This window comes from Dasypus novemcinctus, chromosome 10 (assembly GCF_030445035.2).
Source record: "Dasypus novemcinctus isolate mDasNov1 chromosome 10, mDasNov1.1.hap2, whole genome shotgun sequence".
Taxonomy (NCBI): Eukaryota; Metazoa; Chordata; class Mammalia; order Cingulata; family Dasypodidae; genus Dasypus; species Dasypus novemcinctus.
In genome coordinates this window covers 111,137,815-111,158,113 of record NC_080682.1, presented here as the reverse complement: position 1 = coordinate 111,158,113, position 20,299 = coordinate 111,137,815, and the positions used below count along the sequence as shown (strand labels likewise).

Here is a 20,299-nt window from a genome sequence, read left to right as displayed (position 1 = left end):
GTTTGTTGAAGAGAGTGATTTGTCCTGTTATCATGGCTTTGTTAGTCTGTCGAAAACCAGTTGGTGCTAGAGGCGAGGGATTATTTCTGAACCTCAGTTCTGTTCCACTAATTGATGTGGCTGTCTTTATGCCAAAACCATGCCGTTTTTGTTTTTTTTTTAAGGCTGTACTGGGGATTGAACCCAGGGCCTCATTTATGGGAAGCAGGCACTCAACAAGTTACATCCACTCCCCTACATGCCATTTTGACTACTGTAGCTTTGCAATATGTTTCTTTTCTTTTTCTTTTTTAAAAAAGATTTACTTATTTATTTAATTCCCTCCTCCCCCGGTTGTTTGTTCTCTGCATCTGTTTGCTGCGTCTCGTTTCTTTGTCTGCTTCTGTTGTCGTCAGCGGCACGGTAAGTGTGTGCGGCGCCATTCCTGGGCAGGCTGCACTTTCTTTCGCGCTGGGCGGCTTTCCTTACGGGGCGCGCTCCTTGCGCGTGGGGCTCCCCTATGCAGGGGACACCCCTGTGTGGCAGGGCACTCCTTGCGCGCATCAGCACTGCGCATGGGCCAGCTCCACACGGGTCAAGGAGGCCCGGGGTTTGAACCGCGGACCTCCCATGCGGTAGACGGACGCCCTAACCACTGGGCCAAGTCCATTTCCCCCTCTAATGTATTTTTTATTTCACCTATTGTGTCTTTTATTCCCATGAGTTCTGTTACTTTTCTATTCCGGTTTTCAAATTATTCTTTGTGCTTGCTCAGTGTCTTGATGTCCTTTATTTTGTTAGCTATATTGACTTTTACTCATTAATTTGAGTTTGAAAATATGTGTGCATCATATTGATTATCTCAAATCCTGCATCTCATTGTGGTTTGAAGTATTCCCTTTTTTGGGCCATTTTTTTCATTTTCTTGATATGCCTTATAATATTTTGCTGATCTCTAGGCATCTGTTATAATGAATTTACTCAGCTGTCCAATTTTTCTCTCTTTTTTTAGGGATTTAATGGCAAGAGGCTGTGTTACTGCTCTTCTTTGATTCTTGGGTCAGTCAATTCTGGGTCTTTATGATTGTCTCTTTTATTTGCTCAGATCTGAGCCCTGGACCCAGTAATGGTTTGCAGACCTGCTTCCAAGGGCCTTGGGGAGGAAGGCTGTAAAGGCTGGAAAAAGCTTCTCTCACTTATTTACTTTAAATTTTCTCAGTTGTACTTCCTTGGTCTGCCAGATGGTGGTGCTCTTTGACAGTCCTCTCAGTTCAAAGCCTGGTCAGAGTGTGTGTGCTGCAACACTGACTGGTTCAGTGTGATAGACAATTTTGCTTGGAGGCTAAGGACCTTGTAATTTGAACTTTCTCAGAAGCAGTTCTCCAACCTTTGCTGGCAACCCCTTCCCTGTTCCCAGGTAAGAACTAATTCCACTCCCCTCTATGTCCTCAGCAATCAGTCCTGGTCAGCAGAGAGGGAGATTGAGAGGGCTGCATCTCTTCAGTCCCGTGTGGGCTCCTAAGCAAACAGTGGTGCAGCCCCCCTGGCCTGGAAGGGCTCTTGGACACAGCAGACCAGACTTGTGAGTCAGAAACTGAGTCACCCTTAGGCTGTGTCCCTTTCTCTTCCCTTTCCTGGGGAGGTGGATTCCTGGGGCCCCCTTTGTAGCCACCAGTCCAAGGCCTGAGAATTCAAAAATGACTATAGTGTAAAGGAAGATGCCGACAGTTGGAGCTGCTGCTTTTAACTCGCAATATTCTTTTTTTTATCTTTTTTTTTTTTTCAGTTTCTTTATATTTTCTTTTTTAACTCAAAATATTGTTGTCATGATTCTTTTCCTTTCTCCCTTTCTCTTCTGGGCAGTGACCAGCCTTCCCCTGGTGTTCTAAACCCTGGAAGATATTTTTTTTACAGGCTGTTTCTGCCTTTCCTCTAGCTATTATTCTGGGAGAGAAGAGAGTCCTGGGTCTTTCTAATCTGCCATCTTCCTGGAAGTGACAGGCTCATCTTATACTTTCTCTGCCCCAGTACTAGAATCTGCTGTCTCCAAAAAGTTCCAATTCCTAGTAGTGGAGAATGGTATTTAGAAACCAAAATCTGTATAATAGGTGTTGTTCATTACTACTGGGGTATTGCTGCTTTGGGACCCTCTCTTTGGATAGATCTATAATATAGAAATATATCTACATCTACATTTCTGTATCTACATTCACTGAACACCATGAGTTACCATCTCTAGGTTTAATTTAAACTCAGTTTCTGACAGTGTTCATTCTAGTTTTTTTTTTTTTCTTTCTATATTTGTAACTTCCTTCTTTGACAGTGAGTAGCCTGATATTAACCTTAACATGTTTACTTATTTTATACATCTTCCTGATTCTTCAGATCTGTGGTGCTGGTGTGTGTGTGCTTATTTACATAAGGTGTTAGTAGCCTAGAAAGCTAATCATAAGAATTAGGTGTTGTAGTAGTCGCACTATGTTTAGGGGACAGTAATTAGAAATGTGAGTGGTTCTTCCTGACTAGAAAATAGTGCTATTTGGAAGTAATATTATAAATATAGATGTGGAGGAAACCGAGTTAGGTATTGCATAGCTTTTTTAAGTACTTAAGTCTACAATGCTTAACTTTGAACAGAGTGAGCAAAATTTTCAAAATAATATAATTATTGATTTCTGCAGCTGAGTAGGGGAAAGCTTGATTGTCAGGAGATGTGGGTTCTAATATCAGCTTTTCCACTAATTTATATGTGCTGCTAGACATATCTCTGAACTTTTACTGTCCTCATTCTTTATCTGTTAAATGGGGCATTGGGGAATTTAGGCAGGAAGAGATTACTGAGGGTACTTCTAGAGACCATTTATGTTCCACTGTTAGAGAGACAAATTAGTTCATGTGTATTTTAAATCAGTGATTTCATTTATAGGTAGACAATTCTAGAAATTTTGAACTGGAAGGAGATACCTAAAGATTTTCACTTTGTACTAGTAATTGTATATGTAGTTATTGCTTCATGAAACCATACATATGCTTTATTTATTTATTTTTTCAGTTGGTTTTTATTTTTGTTGTTAATACCATGTTATAATTGATGCCTGAAGCCGATCTGTAGGTGTCGCACATATCATGTTCTTACCAAAGTGTTTACCGAAAGGCAGTGTACATAGTTTAATACACTGTCCTTGAAATTGACTGAAATAAAACTTCCGATTTTGTATAAAGCAGCCAATAAAATATTTTAAAGGTTTACCCTGTGGACTTGCTTCTGGCTGTGATGCCTGAGTTTCCCACTCATAACCGTGTTGATGTGATAGAATTTACTAGACTATTTTGGGCTGCAGCAAGTGACTGATTTCCAAACTAAGAAATTTAAATAGTTTGACTTTTTAATTATATTCATTTGAAGTTTTTTACTGTCGTGACCAACTGGAAACTTTATTGCTTATTTTAGAGCATTTCCCCCTTACTACTGTTATTTAGAGAGAATATTTAGAGAGCCTGAAGTGCAAATGCTGGCTTGGTGTGAGGGCAGAAGGTCGAACATGCCGCCAGGCCCCGAGACCTCGCAGTGTGGTGCTGGAGGCGCTCTGTGGCGTGGACCGGCATGGAGTGAGCCGTGCACAGGCCAGTCTGGGGCACCTGCTTGGGGACATAGGCTTTATATGTGAGCTTATGCCTTCCTTACTATTTTAAATTATAACCACAGTGGCTAATATTCCTATTATGCTTTATAGTTCATAAGGTTTTTCACATGTATATTCTTGCTTGAGCATCATGGTAAACCTGTGAATTAGATAAGGTAGGTATTATTATTTCCGCTTTATAGATGAAGAAACTGAGGCCTTGAGAGAGTCAGTGACTTACAGATTTATTTTTTTCCCCAGTTTTGCTTATAGATTCAAAAATTATTTATAACTTGGAATCCTTTTCTTGTATTTTCCCCTCCCACTTTTTGTTTTTGTCTTCTGTAGTATTTTAAAGTAAATTCTTTTTTTTTAAAAGATTTATTTACTTATTTACTTATTTATATCCCCTCCCCCCTACCCCGGTTGTCTGTTCTCTTTGTCTATCTGCTGCGTCTTCTTTGTCCACTTCTGTTGTTGTGAGCGGCACAGGAATCTGTGTTTCTTTTGGTTGCGTCATCTTGTTGTGTCAGCTCTCTGTGTGTGCAGCGTCATTCCTGGGCAGGCTGCACTTTCTTTCGCTCTGGGTAGCTCTCTATGGGGCACGCTCCTTGCGTGTGGGACTCCCTTACGCGGGGACTATGTAGCACGGCACTCCTTGCGCGCATCAGCACTGCGCGTGGGCCAGCTCCACACTGGTCAAGGAGGCCCAGGGTTTGAACCGCAGACCTCCCATGTGGTAGTCGGACGCCCTAACTACTGGGCCAAGTCCGCCACCTAAAGTAAATTCTTGACATCATGTTATTCCATCCATACCTATTTCACCATATATTTCCAGTTGATATTTAAAAAAAAAACTATGATGCCATTATTAGCAGTAATTACTTAATATCATATTAACATTTCCTTCTATATTAAAGATATCTTTTTATGGTTTTTCTTTTGAATTAGGATACATAAAGATGTACATACTGCATTTGTATAGTCTCTTAAATTTCATTTAATCTATAACAGTGTCCCTCTTCCTCCTTTTTCCCTTTAAATATCTTCTTTTTTTTAATTGAAGAAATGGGGTAATTTGTTGTATAGAATGCCATGCATTCTGGATTTGGTTAATTGCTTCCTTTTAGTATCATTTAAATATTGACAGTGAGTGGGAATGCCCACAGATTTGTGCCCTTGTCCTTTCAACCTGGACTCCATTATTATTTGACATTTTCCTTTCTTTCTGGCACTAGATACCCCAGGCTTTTCTTACCTGTTTCTTGCCCCAGTCCTGAAATTAGCCATTCTGTAAGGAGCTTTGTGAACCCAGGCTTTTAATTTCAATTCCTATTTACTTTTCTCGACACCAGTGTCTTTCAGTTTGAGGATCATGACCCATTAGTGGGTAATGCAATCAGTTTCATGGATCTAGATTTGTATTTTTTGAAAAACACTAGAATTTAAATACTAGACTGAGTACAGCACAAGGTGTAAGAGTAAATATTGTTTTGTTAAACTTCCTGTATATATGTTTGTATGTTAGTACTGTGTTGCAGTATAATATATACTTCTAACTGTGCATCCCAGTCAATAAAAGTTTGGTGTGTTTTTTAAGCTATCAATGACCTTTATTAATGCCAGTGAAGTTCATTCAAACCTAAGAGTTTGGAAGTCAGAGTTCCACACCGTATAGTCATCTGGTGCACAACCTTATTTCTTTAAAAAAGTGTTTCCAGTTCCTATTACTACACTATACAAATAGCTTATTTTAGTAGCATCGGAGTAGTTGTATGAGATAACTGGTAATTTGTTTAAAATGATTGACAGTACTAAGTGTCGACAAGGATGTGGCATAAGTGGGTGACTCATGTAACACTGGTGCAAGTGTAAATTTATATAACTGCTATTTTACAGAATCTTAAGCTGCTCATACGCATGTTCTATGACCCAGAACTTCCACTCATAAGTGTATATCCAGCAAAAATGCCATGGTGTTCACCATAGGCCATGTATAAGAATACTCATGGGGGAAGCGGACTTGGCCCAGTGGTTAGGGCATCTGTCTACCACATAGGAGGTCCGCAGTTCAAACCCCAGGCCTCCTTGACCCGTGTGGAGCTGGCCCACGCGCAGTGCTGATGTGTGCAAGGAGTGCCATGCCACACAGGGGTGTCCCCCACATAGCCACGTAGGGGAGCCCCACGTGCAAGGAGTGCGCCCCATAAGGAGAGCCGCCCAGTGCAAAAGAAAGTTCAGCCTGCCCAGGAATGGTGCCGCACACACAGAGAGCTGACACAACAAGATGACACAACAAAAAGAAACACAGATTCCCATGCTGCTGGCAACAACAGAAGCGGACAAAGAACACGCAGCAAATAGACAGAGAACAGACAACTGGGGTGGGGAGAAGAAGGGGAGATAAATAAATAAATAAATAAATCTTTAATAAAAACCCAACAAACTCATGGTAGCACTATTCAAAATAGCCCCAAACTGGAAACAACCCAAATATCTATCAACAGTAGAATGGATAAATAGATCATGATGTTTCACAAATGGAATACTATACAGTATTAAGAATGAATGGGGAAGCGGACTTGGCCCAGTGGTTAGGGTGTCCATTTACCACATGGGAGGTCTGTGGTTCAAACCCCGGGCCTCCTTGATCCGTGTGGAGCTGGCCCATGTGCAGTGCTGATGCACGCAAGGAGTGCCGTGCCATGCAGGGGTGTCCCCTGCATAGGGGAGCCCCACGCGCAAGGAGTGCACACCGTAAGGAGAGGCGCCCAGCGTGAAAGAAAGTGCAGCCTGCCCAAGAATGGCTCTGCACACATGGAGAGCTGACACAAAAAGATGACACAAGAAGGAGACACAGATTTGCGTGCCGCTGACAACAACAGAAGCAGGCAAAGAAGAACACTCAGCAAATGGACACAGAGTACAGACAATTGGGACTGGGGGGAAGGGGTGAGAAATAAAATAAATATTTAAAAAAAAAAGGAATGAATGAATGAACCATGGCTGTAGCCATTCCATGAATGAATCTTGCAAACTTAATATTAAGTGAAAGAAGCCAGATACCTTTTGTATAGTATAAAAGTAAGCAAAATAAATATGTTAGAAGTCAGGAGTATGGCAGTTTTTGGGGGGTGGGTAATTGCTGCAAGACCATGTGAGGGATGTTTCTGGGATGTTGATTTTGTTCTATTTCTTTATCTGGTTGTTTGATATATATGTTTATTCACTTTGTGAAAATTCATTGACTTAATATTTTTGCACATTTCTTCTAAAGTTGTAAAATGATGACATTTTTGTCTTGTTTTTAAATGTGATTCAAGAGCCATTTTTAAAGTACCTATTCTGTACAGGCAAAATGTTAAGTGTTGGAATTACAGAGATGAACAAATGTGAGTCTCACTCTCCAAGGACTAGATATTTTGGCAAAGACATACTCAAATAATGTGATACTAGATAAATAGACTGATGAGAATCTAGTGTTTGAAATCATCCCTGAAATTGACATAATGTTTTTGTTTCTTTTTTAATATATCTTAAATCATGCACTTTTGTTCCCTGTCTTATTTTTATAGCACCTGACAGATACCTCCCATGGTGTAAGAAATAAGTGCTTGCAATTACTTGGCAATCTTGGTTCTTTGGAGAAAAGTGTCTCAAAGGATGCAGAAGGCCTAGTTGCTAGAGATGTACAGAAGATTATAGGGGATTACTTCAGTGACCAGGACCCACGTGTCAGAACAGCAGCTATCAAGGCCATGGTAAAGATGTTCATGGAAAGTAACGTGGAACAGGGTTTTGTTCTTGTTTCTCTCTATTTGTTTTTTATTAGCATTTCCATGGCTGATGTTGACTTGGATGCATTCTGAACACCCCAGCATATACTTGCACACTTTTAGGAAGGTGTTTGTTGTATTACAACACCAAGCCACTTCTCCAGATCCCCCTCCCAGCAGTGACTTGCTATTATATTATAAAGTAGGTATAGGTTAAACCTTTCAGGTTTCAGAAATACAGGTGGAAGTTACCAGGAGGAAGTGCTTTTTGGGGGCATGGGTAGTGTTAACCATTTCTTCCTCAGTCTTCTTATCATTATTTTATACTTCTCTGATATCCCTTCCCTTAGGGCATTCAATAGGTTAGATTCCTTATGTGTTTGAGTGATTCTGCTGAAAAATCTTTGACTAGGTTTCTTACTTATGTAGCTCTGATTTTGACTAAAGGGTACTATGCTAGCCTCATATAATGGGGGAAAGTATGTAGGGTTGTGAGGAGACATTGGACATTTTAATCTGCTTTCCCAAATACTTAACCTGTATTTTTATTATCTAGTTGCAGCTCCATGAAAGAGGACTAAAATTACACCAAACAATTTATACTCAGGTATTTTAAATGGCTACTGGAGGGGAGGAGGGATCGTGAAGCTGGGAAGGTGACATGCTGGTTATCAGAATTTGGAAACATAAGGACTTCAGCAGGCTGAATGTGGCAACATTAATTGAGATGTATGTAAAGTCATATGTTTTTGGATCCAAGATATTCTTTCTAAGGAAAGAATAGGGGATATGTCATTTAATAGCACTAGTCCGTGGGAAGGACTTTAAGTGCATTTAGGTAGCTCAATATAAGCACCAGAGTACATGAGAGAGGTGTAGTGTTCTGAATAGGGAAAGTGGTAGTCTTGCTGACTTCTGTTTTGGTTGGACCATACATGAAGTCAGTTGTAGGTACTGTACTTGACATACTGGAGTGTTAACGGAGGAGGATGAACAAGACCATGAGATCATAAGAAAAGATTTCTCATGAATGTTGCAGTATTAGAAAAGAAAGGCACAGTGTAGTTGTGATTTCACTAGGAAAAGCTAATCAACTGCATAACCTAAAGGCCTTACAAGGTAGTATTTGTCTTGGAGAATGATTGAATGAATCTAGTGACAGGAAATCTAGGTCTTTGCTCAGTGATCAGATTTTGTTACCCTATCAATAGTGTATCTGTCTCTTAGGGGAAGATAATAAATTAGCCAAGCTCCTATGACTGATGTGTAAACAAAGCTTATGTTTTTTACAAAAGGGAATTTGTACAGAATGCTTGTGTAGGTCTTACTAACGCCTTCTTTCCCTATAGGAAAGCTGTGTGGGAAGTTAAATAATTGGAGCTTGGAGGGTTAAGGACTCAGGGGAAAGAGTTAGGTGACTGATTCACATGTTGAGTGGCATGAGACTATGTCAGTATCCAAGCAAGCAATGAAGAGGGCCTCGGGGAAGTGAGGATGTGGCGATGGGGGAGGGCTTGAGATATAAGATAGAGTTTATATGAGTTCCTAATGAATTCACTTTTGGTTATATTGAATTTGAAGGGTTAGTGGGCTATCCATGAGGACAGGTCCAAGCAATAGGTAGTTGTGAAGATCTGGAGTTCAGGAGAAATCAGAGATGACAGTGGATATGTGGGGCTATCACTATCTAGGGAGGAAATAGAGCTGCCCAGAGAGAGTGAGTACATTGCATCAGAGACCACAGATGGAGCCATCGGGAAGTTCCAAGATTTAAGAGGTGGACGGAAGAAAGGAGCTCTAGAGTGGAACTGAGGAGCAGCCAGATGGAGGAGGAGGAAAAATATATGCCAGAAAAGATAGGAGGGAATTCTTGTAGTCAGCAGTGTCAAATGCTAGTGGGATGTCAATTAGGGTAGAACTGAAATCTGCTTATTGGACCTAGCAACAAATGGGTATTAGTGAGTTTAAAGAGCAATTTTAGTGGAGTGGTTGATGTGGGGGCCAGGTTAGGGTCAGTTGAGGTGTAGCAGTTGAATAGTGATCATAGACCATATTTTAAAGAAATTTGGCTGTGATGGAAAAGAAGAATAGAAGACAGTAGAAAGAAGGGAGTATAAGATTAAGGAAGGACTTTGTATTTTAAAGATCATCATTTGAGTACGTATATATGCTGAAGGGAGAGCTGGATGTTTGTTAGAAGTTTCTGAAAGAAGAGACAGAGGAGAATACATAAATGTTGGATTAAGTTCCTTAAGTTGGAAAATGGGATTCATGAGCTGATTTATTCAATAAAAATTGAGTACTGAATGCTGGTTGTACAACCAGGAATATGTCGGATAAGATCCATAACCCTCACATTCTCATGGGCAAGTCATTCAATTAACAAATAAAATAATTACACCATATGAATAGTGCTGTGAAGTACAGGGTGCTATGATAGAGAATCACCTGTTTTGGAAGATAGTTAGGGAGGCCTTGGTGAGGAGATGATGGGATCTGTAGCAAAATCAGAAGGATTGGGGACTGGAACGATACTTCTTTCACAGATATTAAGAAAACAGGGTATGGAAGAATGCAGATATAAGTGAATGTGGAATAGCTGAGAGAGTCCATGCCTGAGAATTCTGATTTTCTCAGATAAGAAGGTCGCCTCATGGCTGGATGCTGACGTAATGGAATAGGGGTTCTGAGGAGGAGGTTAAGAAAAGCTGCCTTGGGAAATGGAATTGTAAATTAATCAGGGGTGTAAAAGATTTTAGAGTAGGGCCAATAACATTTGAGATCATGAGCCACCGATCGCTTAGGGAGTGTGGTTTCTTTTCCAGTGCTCTGTAGCCCTTGTGAGGAATAAAGGTTTGTAGAGTAGGTATGGCAGAAATCCTGGTGTGTGTGTGTGCTAACAGTGCTGTCAGGAGACTAAAGTAATGGGAAGGCATGGAGTGAGGAGAGAAGGAATTTGGAGAAAAGGGATTAGTTTAAAGCAGTGATTCTCATTGGGGACGATTTTGCTTTCCAGGGGACATTTGGCAGCATCTGGAGATATATTTGGCTGTTAGAATGGAAGGGGAGGATGCTACTGGCATCTAGTGGTAGAGGTCAGGGATGCTGGTAAACCTCCTACAGTACACAGGATAGCAGCCCCCCAACAAAGAATTATCTGTCCCTAAATGTTAATTGTGCTGAGGTTGAGAAACTCTGGTTTAAAGAACTGGTAGGCTCAAATGGAAGAGCTGGAGGAGCAGGATATTATGGCCAGAGAATGGAATATAGTATTTTAAAATTTCAGAAATGGAGCAGTTCTGGGTGGGGTTGAAGTCTAGAGTGTTGCCATGACTGTAGCTGAGATAGGGATATTACATTTCAGAGCAAAGTAAAATAGAATCACCTGGTCTCTGTTCACAGCTTAGCATTCAAACTCTACATTTACTTACCATGCTTGAATTTTCAGATAACCTGTCAGTCACAGGTATGTGCTTTGATTTTACAGGCAGGGGAACAAACCCTCTTTGGTGTTTGAACATATGAGAGTAGTACCATTGGCTCCCAGTAGGATTTGCTAGGCTTGGTGCCATTTCTGGATGGCTTTTGTGCTGTGAGTCTGTGGTGGGGGTGTGCTCTCAGATATGGGGTTGGGAATGCACATCAGAACACAGCCAGAACAGCTGACTGAGGCCAAGAATTCTTTATGTTGGTCAAAGGTTTAAAAAGTAAAAAACCACCCATGAGTATTTTGATTGGCTTTGTTATCATCGTTTGAAAATAGTTTAAACATAGCCTGGGAGGGCACAAAACTAATAGACTATTGGAATCCTTCTTTGCAGGCCTGTAAATTGCTCTCTGATGACTATGAACAAGTGCGCAGTGCTGCAGTCCAGCTTGTCTGGGTTGTCAGTCAGCTCTATCCTGAAAGGTTAGTGTGGGTGTAAGCCAGCTTTTGTTCATCGCTAAGCCATTCTTCTCTCCTCCCACCGTGCAAAGAGCCCACCTCCAGAAAAGGGATGCTTGTTAGATTTCCGGAAGGCAGTGTGGCATAGGGGAAAAGCATAGATCCTGAAAATCAAGAAGCTTGGTCTTTGTTTTTTAGCTCTGCTATGAAATTGCTTTGTTCCCTGGGAAAGATATTTAACCTTTCTGGATCCCAGGCTCCTCATCAATAAATGAAAAGATTGGACTAGCCTTCCTAAGTGATTTTCAGCAATGTGTTTGGTTTTTTTTAATCTTTAAAATGATCTGGGCCCCTTTTTAGTAAATACAAATGCCGGATAAAGATAGCGGATGAGTTTGAGAATAATGATCCCTCTGTAGTGTTAGTCAGGAGGAGTTTTCCTAGTTAAAAATATGTTCACATCAATTAAATCATTTGATTCTCACATGACTCTGTGAGGTGTGGAGAAAAATATTTTTTATCCTGCTTTATGGAAGAGTTCCAGAGAGGTTAAGTGACTTGACCAAGGTTTTGTAGTTGATGAATGGCTGCACAGTGCCCAACTTTGAATTCAGCACTAATTCCTCTTCATTACAATTTCACTACCTCCTGAAACATGCATTAATAAATGTATTGGACTAGGTTCCATTTCATAGTTTATTAGGACTTTGCCACATAAAACTAAAAGAGTAACTGGAAATGATCTTTAAGGACCAGATTTGCAAATATGCTTTCTTTTGCTTCATTCTCAGATTTACTAAATTGGCAGCAATGCAATTATAGGAGAGAATAAACTTAAGTATATAAAACACTCTGTGGTAGCTACTTTTTTATATCCTTACAAGTCCTTGAACCTTTGATGGGTTAAACAGTTTTATTCAAGACATTGTCAGTTTGCATTACAACTAACAGGGTTGTTTCATATTCTCAGAGTAATTTGTTTATTCTGAAATGTATTTCATCATTCTAGGACTTGAACTATTCAGTTATTTCCATATATGCTGATTTTTCATTGTTCATTCTCAGTTTATCGATCCTGAAGACTTAGGCTCATGTTTTTATCATGTGTGGCTTTTCTTTTAATTTAGCATTGTCCCAATCCCTTCTTCTAATGAAGAAATTCGCTTAGTTGATGATGCGTTTGGAAAAATTTGTCACATGGTCAGTGATGGCTCCTGGGTGGTTCGAGTTCAAGCTGCAAAGCTACTGGTAAGTATGTAGGAATGGGATTCAGGTCCTAATTTTCCTGGCTTTTAGCCAGTTCTTTCATGCTGTTTTGCTATTAGGGATTCATAGCACATTCTTTTAAAATATTAACTTTTCAGAAAGAGAACTGTCTTATGATAGGAAGAATGTTGGCCACCTTCATTTTCTAGCTGTGTTATCTTGGACATGTCACTTGATCTTACTGCATCTGCTAAATGGGGTTATAATAGTTCTTCTGTTTTCTTCAGAGGTTTGTCATGATGTTCAAATGAGATGCTGTCTATGAAAATGTTTTATAAATTACAAAGTCCTATACTATGGAAGGGTGGCGGTGGTGACTATAGTATATAAAATATGTAAGTATATAAAATTATATAAATGTGAGCAAGAAAGGGAGAATATTTTAAAATTTTAATTCTTTTTAAAAAATAGATACTTTATATTAAAAAACGAGTGTTAGAGGTGGTGTTAGCTTAGATCTATGTAACGAAAGACAACCAGCTGAACCAGTGGAGATAAGAATAAGTGCCTTTGAAACTACTTTAGTTGAAGCAATGCAAAAATTGTTCTCCTAGGATAGTAGAAAAGGTGTTAACTTGGGTAAGATTTACTAACTTGGAATTAGAGGAAGTCTTACTTGTTTTCCTTAAGTATGCCTACAGCCTGCTCTCATAGCCTCCTAATTGGTCTCTCCACCTCCATTTAGATTCCTTCTTGCTCATTGGTCACATTGCTTTATAAAGTGTAAATCTGGCTGTTTCTCCCTTACTTGAAACGAGCAAGATACCTTATCTCTTAGCCTCAATTTCTCATCTAAAAAATGGGAATAATAATGGTAGATTCTTCATGGGATTATTGGGAGGAATACATTTTAAAAATAGAAGCTAAGTATCTTGTAAATTGTTGAGGTCATCACATGTTTAAGAGAGCATTCATAGAACCTTACTCATTAGGTATGCTCCTTAGCATGACAAACAAGGCCCTTTATGATCTGGTCCCTGCTTTTCTGTCCTGCCTCATTTCGACAGCCCTATCCTATGTTTCATTCAAAGAAGCACCCGCTGTTTCCCACATAGCATTCTCTTGTACTTCACTGAGTTTTCAAAGCACCCTTTATAAAATGTTTAGTATAGCATTTCATACCATAATGCAGTTTATCTTGTCAGTATTTTCATTAGTCTGTTAGTTTATTGAGCGTAGAGTTTTTGTCTTTTTATTTCTGTATTCCTTTCCTTATAACTATGCATATAGTTGAATGGTTGCTAAATCTCAATATTTATTGAATCAGTGAGTGAATAACAAATAGAGAATGGAATGAAAAGGAATGGAAAGATGTTAGGGAGTAGTGGTTAGGAAAAAAAGATTCTGGAGCCTAGGTTGATACCATAGCTCTGGAATTTACTGTCTTTGTGACCTTGAATTGAGTGACTTAATATTTTTGGGCCTCCTTTTCCCCATATATAAAATGGGGCACATAATAATATTTACTTCACAGGGCTGTAGTAAGGATTAAATGAATTAATTTATGAATATAGCACTTTGAATTATGTGTCACATAGTAAGTTCTATTTAGGTGTTAGCTGCTGCTGCTTTTTATTATTGTCCTGGTGATTCAATATCCATAGGCATCTTAACTATCCACTATAATAAAATTATTTTTATACATTTAAGTTGGCTATAAACTTGGAAGGTGAGATAATGTTCAAATCATAAGTGCTGTTTATTTATTTTTTCCACATATTCTTTTTTTTCTCTCCCGTTCCCCCCTTCCCCGCCCCCGTTGTCTGCTCTCTGTGTTTTTCTGTGTCTGCCTGTATTCTTGGCAGCAGCACTGAGAGTCTGTGTCTCTTTTTGTTGCGTCGTCTTGCTGAGTCAGTTCTCCATGTGTGTGGTGCAACTCCTGGGCAGGCTGCACTTTTTTCGTGTGGGATGGCTCTCCTTACAGGGCGTACTCCTTGCACGTGGGCCTTCACTACGCGGGGGACACCCCTGCGTGTCACAGCACTCCTTGAGTGCATCAGCACTGCGCGTGGGCCAGCTCACCACATGGGTCAGGAGGCCCTGGGTTTGAACCCTGGACCTCCCATGTGGTAGGCAGACTATCAGTTGAGCCAAATCTACTTCCCACATAAATGTTGTTTAATTTGCCTTGGATTGTATCTTTTTATAGGGCTCTATGGAGCAAGTCAGTTCTCATTTCTTGGAGCAGACCCTTGATAAGAAACTGATGTCAGATCTGAGGGTAAGTTGAATTCCTTGTGTTTAAACTGGGTTTCTATAACCAGCATCAATGTGGTAGCTTTTTGCCAAGTTGCGTTAATTTAATTTCTGATCCATGCATTTGTTAAGTTAATGTAGGGTGACTGAATTATTTACTTATTTATTTTTTGGATTATTTTAAAAACTTAAAACCTTAGTAACTTGAACCAAGTTATGAACTACTGTGTTCAGTTTTGTACTATTGAAATGAAATGCTTTGAACAGGTCGTATTTTACAAAGGAGATGCAGAATTAACTTTCTGTTTGTTAGAAACTGGAAAGCTCTATTCTCATTCTGTGAGATGGCGTGATATCTTAAGAGTTCCTTTTCAACAGCAGCCTTCCATAGAAGAATGAATAAATTACTTTTCTAAACATCAACAAAATGTCTATTCAGAATGCTTTTAAGCTTTGACTGTGATGTTCTCTTACATGGTTGGCATAACCAAATATGAGTGAGAAAATGGTGTGTGCATTTAGTGTCAATATCTTAATTTTTAAATTATAAAAGAGATAGGGCAGCAGATGTAGCTCAGTGGTTGAGTGCCTGCTTCTTGTATACGAGATCCTGGGCTCAGTTCCTGGTACCTCCTAAAAAATAAAAAGTGATATTAAAGAGTTATAGAATCTTTGATAGAGGGAAAATGAAATACTTTACTCATCTTCCTACTTCCTTAACACAATGATTGGTCATTTTGGTGTGTTTCTTCTCAGTTCTTTTTCTTATGCCTATTTTTAACATTGAATCCTTGTATGCTAATCATTTAGTATTCTACTTTTTACATTTACCACTTGTTATGTGCTTTATTTTTCATATTATCAACTTTATACTTAGCATTTTTACTGCTTATATAATGTTCTGTGAGGTATATTTTGCCATCATTTTTTAGCCTTTCAATATATTGGACATTTAGAGTCTCTTAATTTTTCTACCAATATAAATAATAAGCTCATATTCATACACATAAGCCCTTTTCTCCTTTTGAGTTACTCCCTATAATAAATGCTTAGAAATGGTTGCAGTGTTAACATTTATACTCATGATCTTGCCATGTGGCTTTCTTTTTTTTTTTTTTTTTTTTTTTTAAAGATTTATTTATTTATTTAATTTCCCCCCCTCCCCTGGTTGTCTGTTCTTGGTGTCTATTTGCTGCGTCTTGTTTCTTTGTCCGCTTCTGTTGTCGTCAGCGGCACGGGAAGTGTGGGCGGCGCCATTCCTGGGCAGGCTGCTCTTTCTTTTCACGCTGGGCGGCTTTCCTCACGGGCGCACTCCTTGCGCGTGGGGCTCCCCCACGCGGGGGACACCCTTGCGTGGCACGGTACTCCTTGCGCGCATCAGCACTGCGCATGGCCAGCTCCACACAGGTCAAGGAGGCCCGGGGTTTGAACCGCGGACCTCCCATATGGTAGACGGACGCCCTAACCACTGGGCCAAAGTCCGTTTCCCCAATGTGGCTTTCTTGAAGAGAAATTATACAGCACCATTACTGTGACATTGCCTTCCTCTGAGGTCTATTCTTTTATGTGTTTTGTGTTTCTGTTTTTTTAAGTGTGTGGAGGGGAAGGTGGAAATATAAAAAAGGAAATATTTACGGTGAATAGTGAGGGGTAAGTGTTGCCAGGGTCTCCCAAGACCCAACACAGTGTATAAGTTTTTCTATTGGGTCTGACCCACATCCTTGCAGGCTCAGGCATTTTTGTCAGTGCTTCGGAGATGACCAGTCATGACAATATGGACTCACATCGAGACTCCTTCTTGGGTGCTGATGTATAAAAGCACAATGCTGATTCATTCATTTATGATTAAGAGAACTGTAGTTATCAAGAGGACTGGATATTTACACAAGCCAACCATTATACTCCCCTGAAGGCAATTTGGGCAGAACGTGAAATTATCAGAAAACTTCTTATAGTCAGTGTAGTGTCCAAGCAAAAATTATCAAGCATCCTATTTCCATTGTCAAATGGAGACTTATTTCTACTGGAACTAAGGAGATCGTTTTCTGGGTCCAGTGTGTTGTCTGCCTAGGATGGTGCTTGAAGGGACACTGCCATTATTTGCCTGTCACTCTCCCTTTCCTATGTTGCCATGGCATTTAGCCACCCACCTGATGGCTGCATTCTTTTGCTGTCTTTTCATGCTATTTAATCAGGTTGTAGAGAGGTATTATATGCCTGTGAGCCTTGGGTTTACTTTAAGTTGAATTTCTGTTTCCCTGCTCAATCATTGACTACTTTTTAAAAAGTGTAGATCTGAGAGAGCAACCTTGATTCCTACCGTCCATGTTCTCAGGGGTGCACCTTACTGTTCATTCATGAACCTCCTGCAAGTGGTAATTGTTGTTGTTTTCTACAGAGGAAACGCACTGCACATGAGCATGCCAAGGAACTTTACAGTTCAGGGGAATTTTCCAGCGGCAGGAAGTGGGGAGACGATGCTCCCAAGGAAGAAGTAGATACAGGGGCTGTGAACTTGATTGAGTCAGGAGCTTGTGGAGCCTTTGTTCATGGACTGGAAGATGAGATGTATGGTAAGTCTGACAGCATAATAATACCATTGCCCATTTAAGCACTCGGCACAATTAAGACACATTCATTTTAAGCACTTAACAGTAAAAACTGATGTTACTGATATCAGTAAGAGGCTGAAGCCAGATGTAAGTTTAGGTATGTCACACCACAGAGCCTTTGTATGTCTGATAAAGACTTTATTTCACTTTCATTTTCGCAAGATATTTTTCTTGGGAATACAGTTCAACATGAACAGTTTTTTCTATCAGTTTGAAGATGTTACTCCACAGTATTCTAGTTTGCGTTGTTTCTATAAAGAAGTCTCTTCTCATTTTTATCTTCTGTTATATGATGTCTTTTCTTCTCTACCCACTTTTTATCACTGTTTTTAAGCAATTTAATTATGAAGTGCTGTGGTGTAGTTTTCTTTATGTTTCTTATGCTTGGAGTTTGTTGAGCTGCTAGAGTCATCAAATTTGGAAAAATTTTGTCCTTTATTTCTTCAAATATTTTTCTGTCCCCATCCTTCTTTGCGTGCTGCAATTGCACATATATTAAGCTACTTGTCTTGCAGTTCACTGATGCTCCATTTATTTATTTATTTATTTCAGTCTTTTTTCTTTTGGTGCTTCATTTTGGGTAGTTTCTGTTGCTTTTTGTCTTTGACACTGTCGTTTACATCTCTAGAAGTTCGATTTGAATTTGGTCTTTTTAATATCTCCTGTGTCTCTATGTAACTTGTTAAGTCTTTCCTCCAGTTTTGTGAAAATAGAATGCATAAAAACTGTCTTAATATCCTTGTCTACTAAGTCTGTTGTTTGTGTGCTTTCTGGATTGGTGTCAATTGCTTTTTCTTCTCATTATGGATTATATTTTCCTGCTTCTTTGCATGCCTCATAATTTTTTTATTGTATGCCAATAATTGAATTTTACTTTGTTGGGTAATGAATATTTTTGTACTTTTATAAATACTCTTGAGGTTTGTTCTAGGGTGCAGTTTGTTCAGGTCTTACTTTTAAGATTTGCTAGGCAGGACCAGACCAGCACTTATTTTTCTTCACTCTTGAAGCAAAACTCTTCTGAAAAAACTGTTCTAGGCCCTATGTGAGCTCTGGAGATTATTTCTTCTGATGCCTTTGGATGGTTCTTTCCCATGCTTTGAGTGGTAGTCTCACAGATCCAAACTCAGTTGAAGACTTGAGAGGGACCCTCTGTAAATCTCCTTAGTGCATTCTCTCTGTCTGTGTCTCTGTCTCTCTCTCTGTAGATCCCTCCTTTCTGGTACTTTGCCCTCTGAGCTCTAACCACCTTGGCCTCCACAGACTCCCCAGCTCTATGTTGTTTTATCAGGGACAAGTGTGTAAGCTGGTGTAGTCATAGAGCTTGCCTCATTATTTCCCATCTGTCAGGGATCACTATCCTTTATTGTCTGATATCCAGTGTCTTGAATGCTGTTTCAAATATTTGTCCAGTTTTCTAGTTGTTTCAGATGGGAAAGTAAATCTGATCGTTGTTACTTCATCTTGGCCAGTGATAGAAGTCCTACAAAGCCCTTGTGAGTCTCTCATATGATTCTTATGTAGAACACAGATTATGAGTGCTTTGAGGTGACTGACTCCAACCTCCTTATTTTCAGTGAGGGTAATAGATCCTGGGAGGTAATATTGATTATCCAGATTTCACAGTAAATTTGTGTCAGAGACAGGACTAGAACTCAAGTCTTAAAATGCCTATAAAAATTACCTCAGAATATAATGTCATTTTAGAAGGGCAGAGAAATTATTTTTGAAAGATAATTTTCTGTCAGTTTATATAAAAATATGTTTACCCTATCCAAGTTCCACTAAGTTTTCTGTATATAAGAAAGCAGGCAAAGCTAATTTTTTGTTCTTCATGAACTTGAAACATGAATTACAGTTTACAATGTTAGATAGTTTTACTCTTTCCATGGTGTTAGATAGTAAGAAGTCCAGTTATTAAAACCAGTGTTACCCAAAGATGAGTAATTGCAACCTATTTTATGTTAAGCTTGTGCTAGCATTTTTGCTTGCTTAGTTTCTGCAATTTAGTTTCATCACTATTAATGTTTATATGGTTTATTTCTAAAATTTTCAGTTTGTCACTAAGGTTTAATTAAAGTAACTTAACTTTGGAAAGTGAGTAGACCATAGCCAGGCATCAGGTACGGTAGCTAACTAATTTTATCATATTTATAAAATTCTGGGTAAATTAAGGTTCTAGGGGCACATAGCCAGGGATGAAATGGAACCTTAGTTCGTTGGTTATGTACTCTAGTGCAGTATCTAAAATATATTGTCTTTTAATTGTTTCATGTTCTGGGCCTTTGTTCTACTGCCTCTTTCTTTTGGCCTAACAACTATTTTCAGGTATAGTTTTAGGGGTTGTATGTTCCAGAAAGCTGCTCTGATCCCTTTGAATAGGTTGTGTTTCTCTTCTGTATTTTCGTATACTCCCTGGGCTTTTTTCCATTGTAGTACTTTTCACTCAGGAAAGCAATGACCTATTTTAGTTTGTAGGTCCTGGGAGACTGTGTTGCTCTTATTCATTTTTGTATCTTTAGTACTAGCACAGACTAAGCAGCTAAGCCAGGATATGACTACCTATGATCAGACTCCAAGGACCAGTCTTTTTTTCCCCCAGTACAGCAGATTCCTTTTCTGTGGAATCCTGGTCTGGTTAGGAGTCTGGTTAGGAGTCAGTCTGCCATGTATTTTCAGCATTCCAAAAGCCCAGTGGAAACTGTGAATCTAGCTTCCTATGACCAGACTTACAGGCAAAGTGAATAACCAAGTTTCTTTGCTTCTGCTTGGTGTTGCATCAGTTGAAGCAGTCACACTGACTATCTCATGTTGACCAGAAGTTCCTCAGGTCACCTAGAGGGTGATCAAAAATAAGTAATTAAACTTCTTAACCCCTCAATTCTTATCTCTTACATAAGAATAATATCCATTCTCTCATAGAGTTGTTATTATAGAAGGTCACTGTCCATAATTTGCTCT

At 39.4% G+C, this 20,299-nt stretch overlaps 1 protein-coding gene across 5 annotated transcripts in view; it reads left to right on the top strand.

Annotated features, from left to right (window-relative positions):
- INTS4 (integrator complex subunit 4) overlaps positions 1-20,299 on the top strand; it is a 145,480-nt gene that overhangs the window by 63,943 nt on the left and 61,238 nt on the right. For all 5 annotated transcript variants that reach the window (XM_058306038.2, XM_058306039.2, XM_058306037.2 and 2 more), the window contains 6 exons: positions 7,178-7,363; positions 7,935-7,985; positions 11,200-11,288; positions 12,392-12,512; positions 14,680-14,751; positions 17,125-17,299. In XM_058306038.2, the coding sequence (XP_058162021.1) occupies positions 7,178-7,363; positions 7,935-7,985; positions 11,200-11,288; positions 12,392-12,512; positions 14,680-14,751; positions 17,125-17,299 (694 nt within the window). The remainder of the gene's footprint in view (positions 1-7,177; positions 7,364-7,934; positions 7,986-11,199; positions 11,289-12,391; positions 12,513-14,679; positions 14,752-17,124; positions 17,300-20,299) is intronic.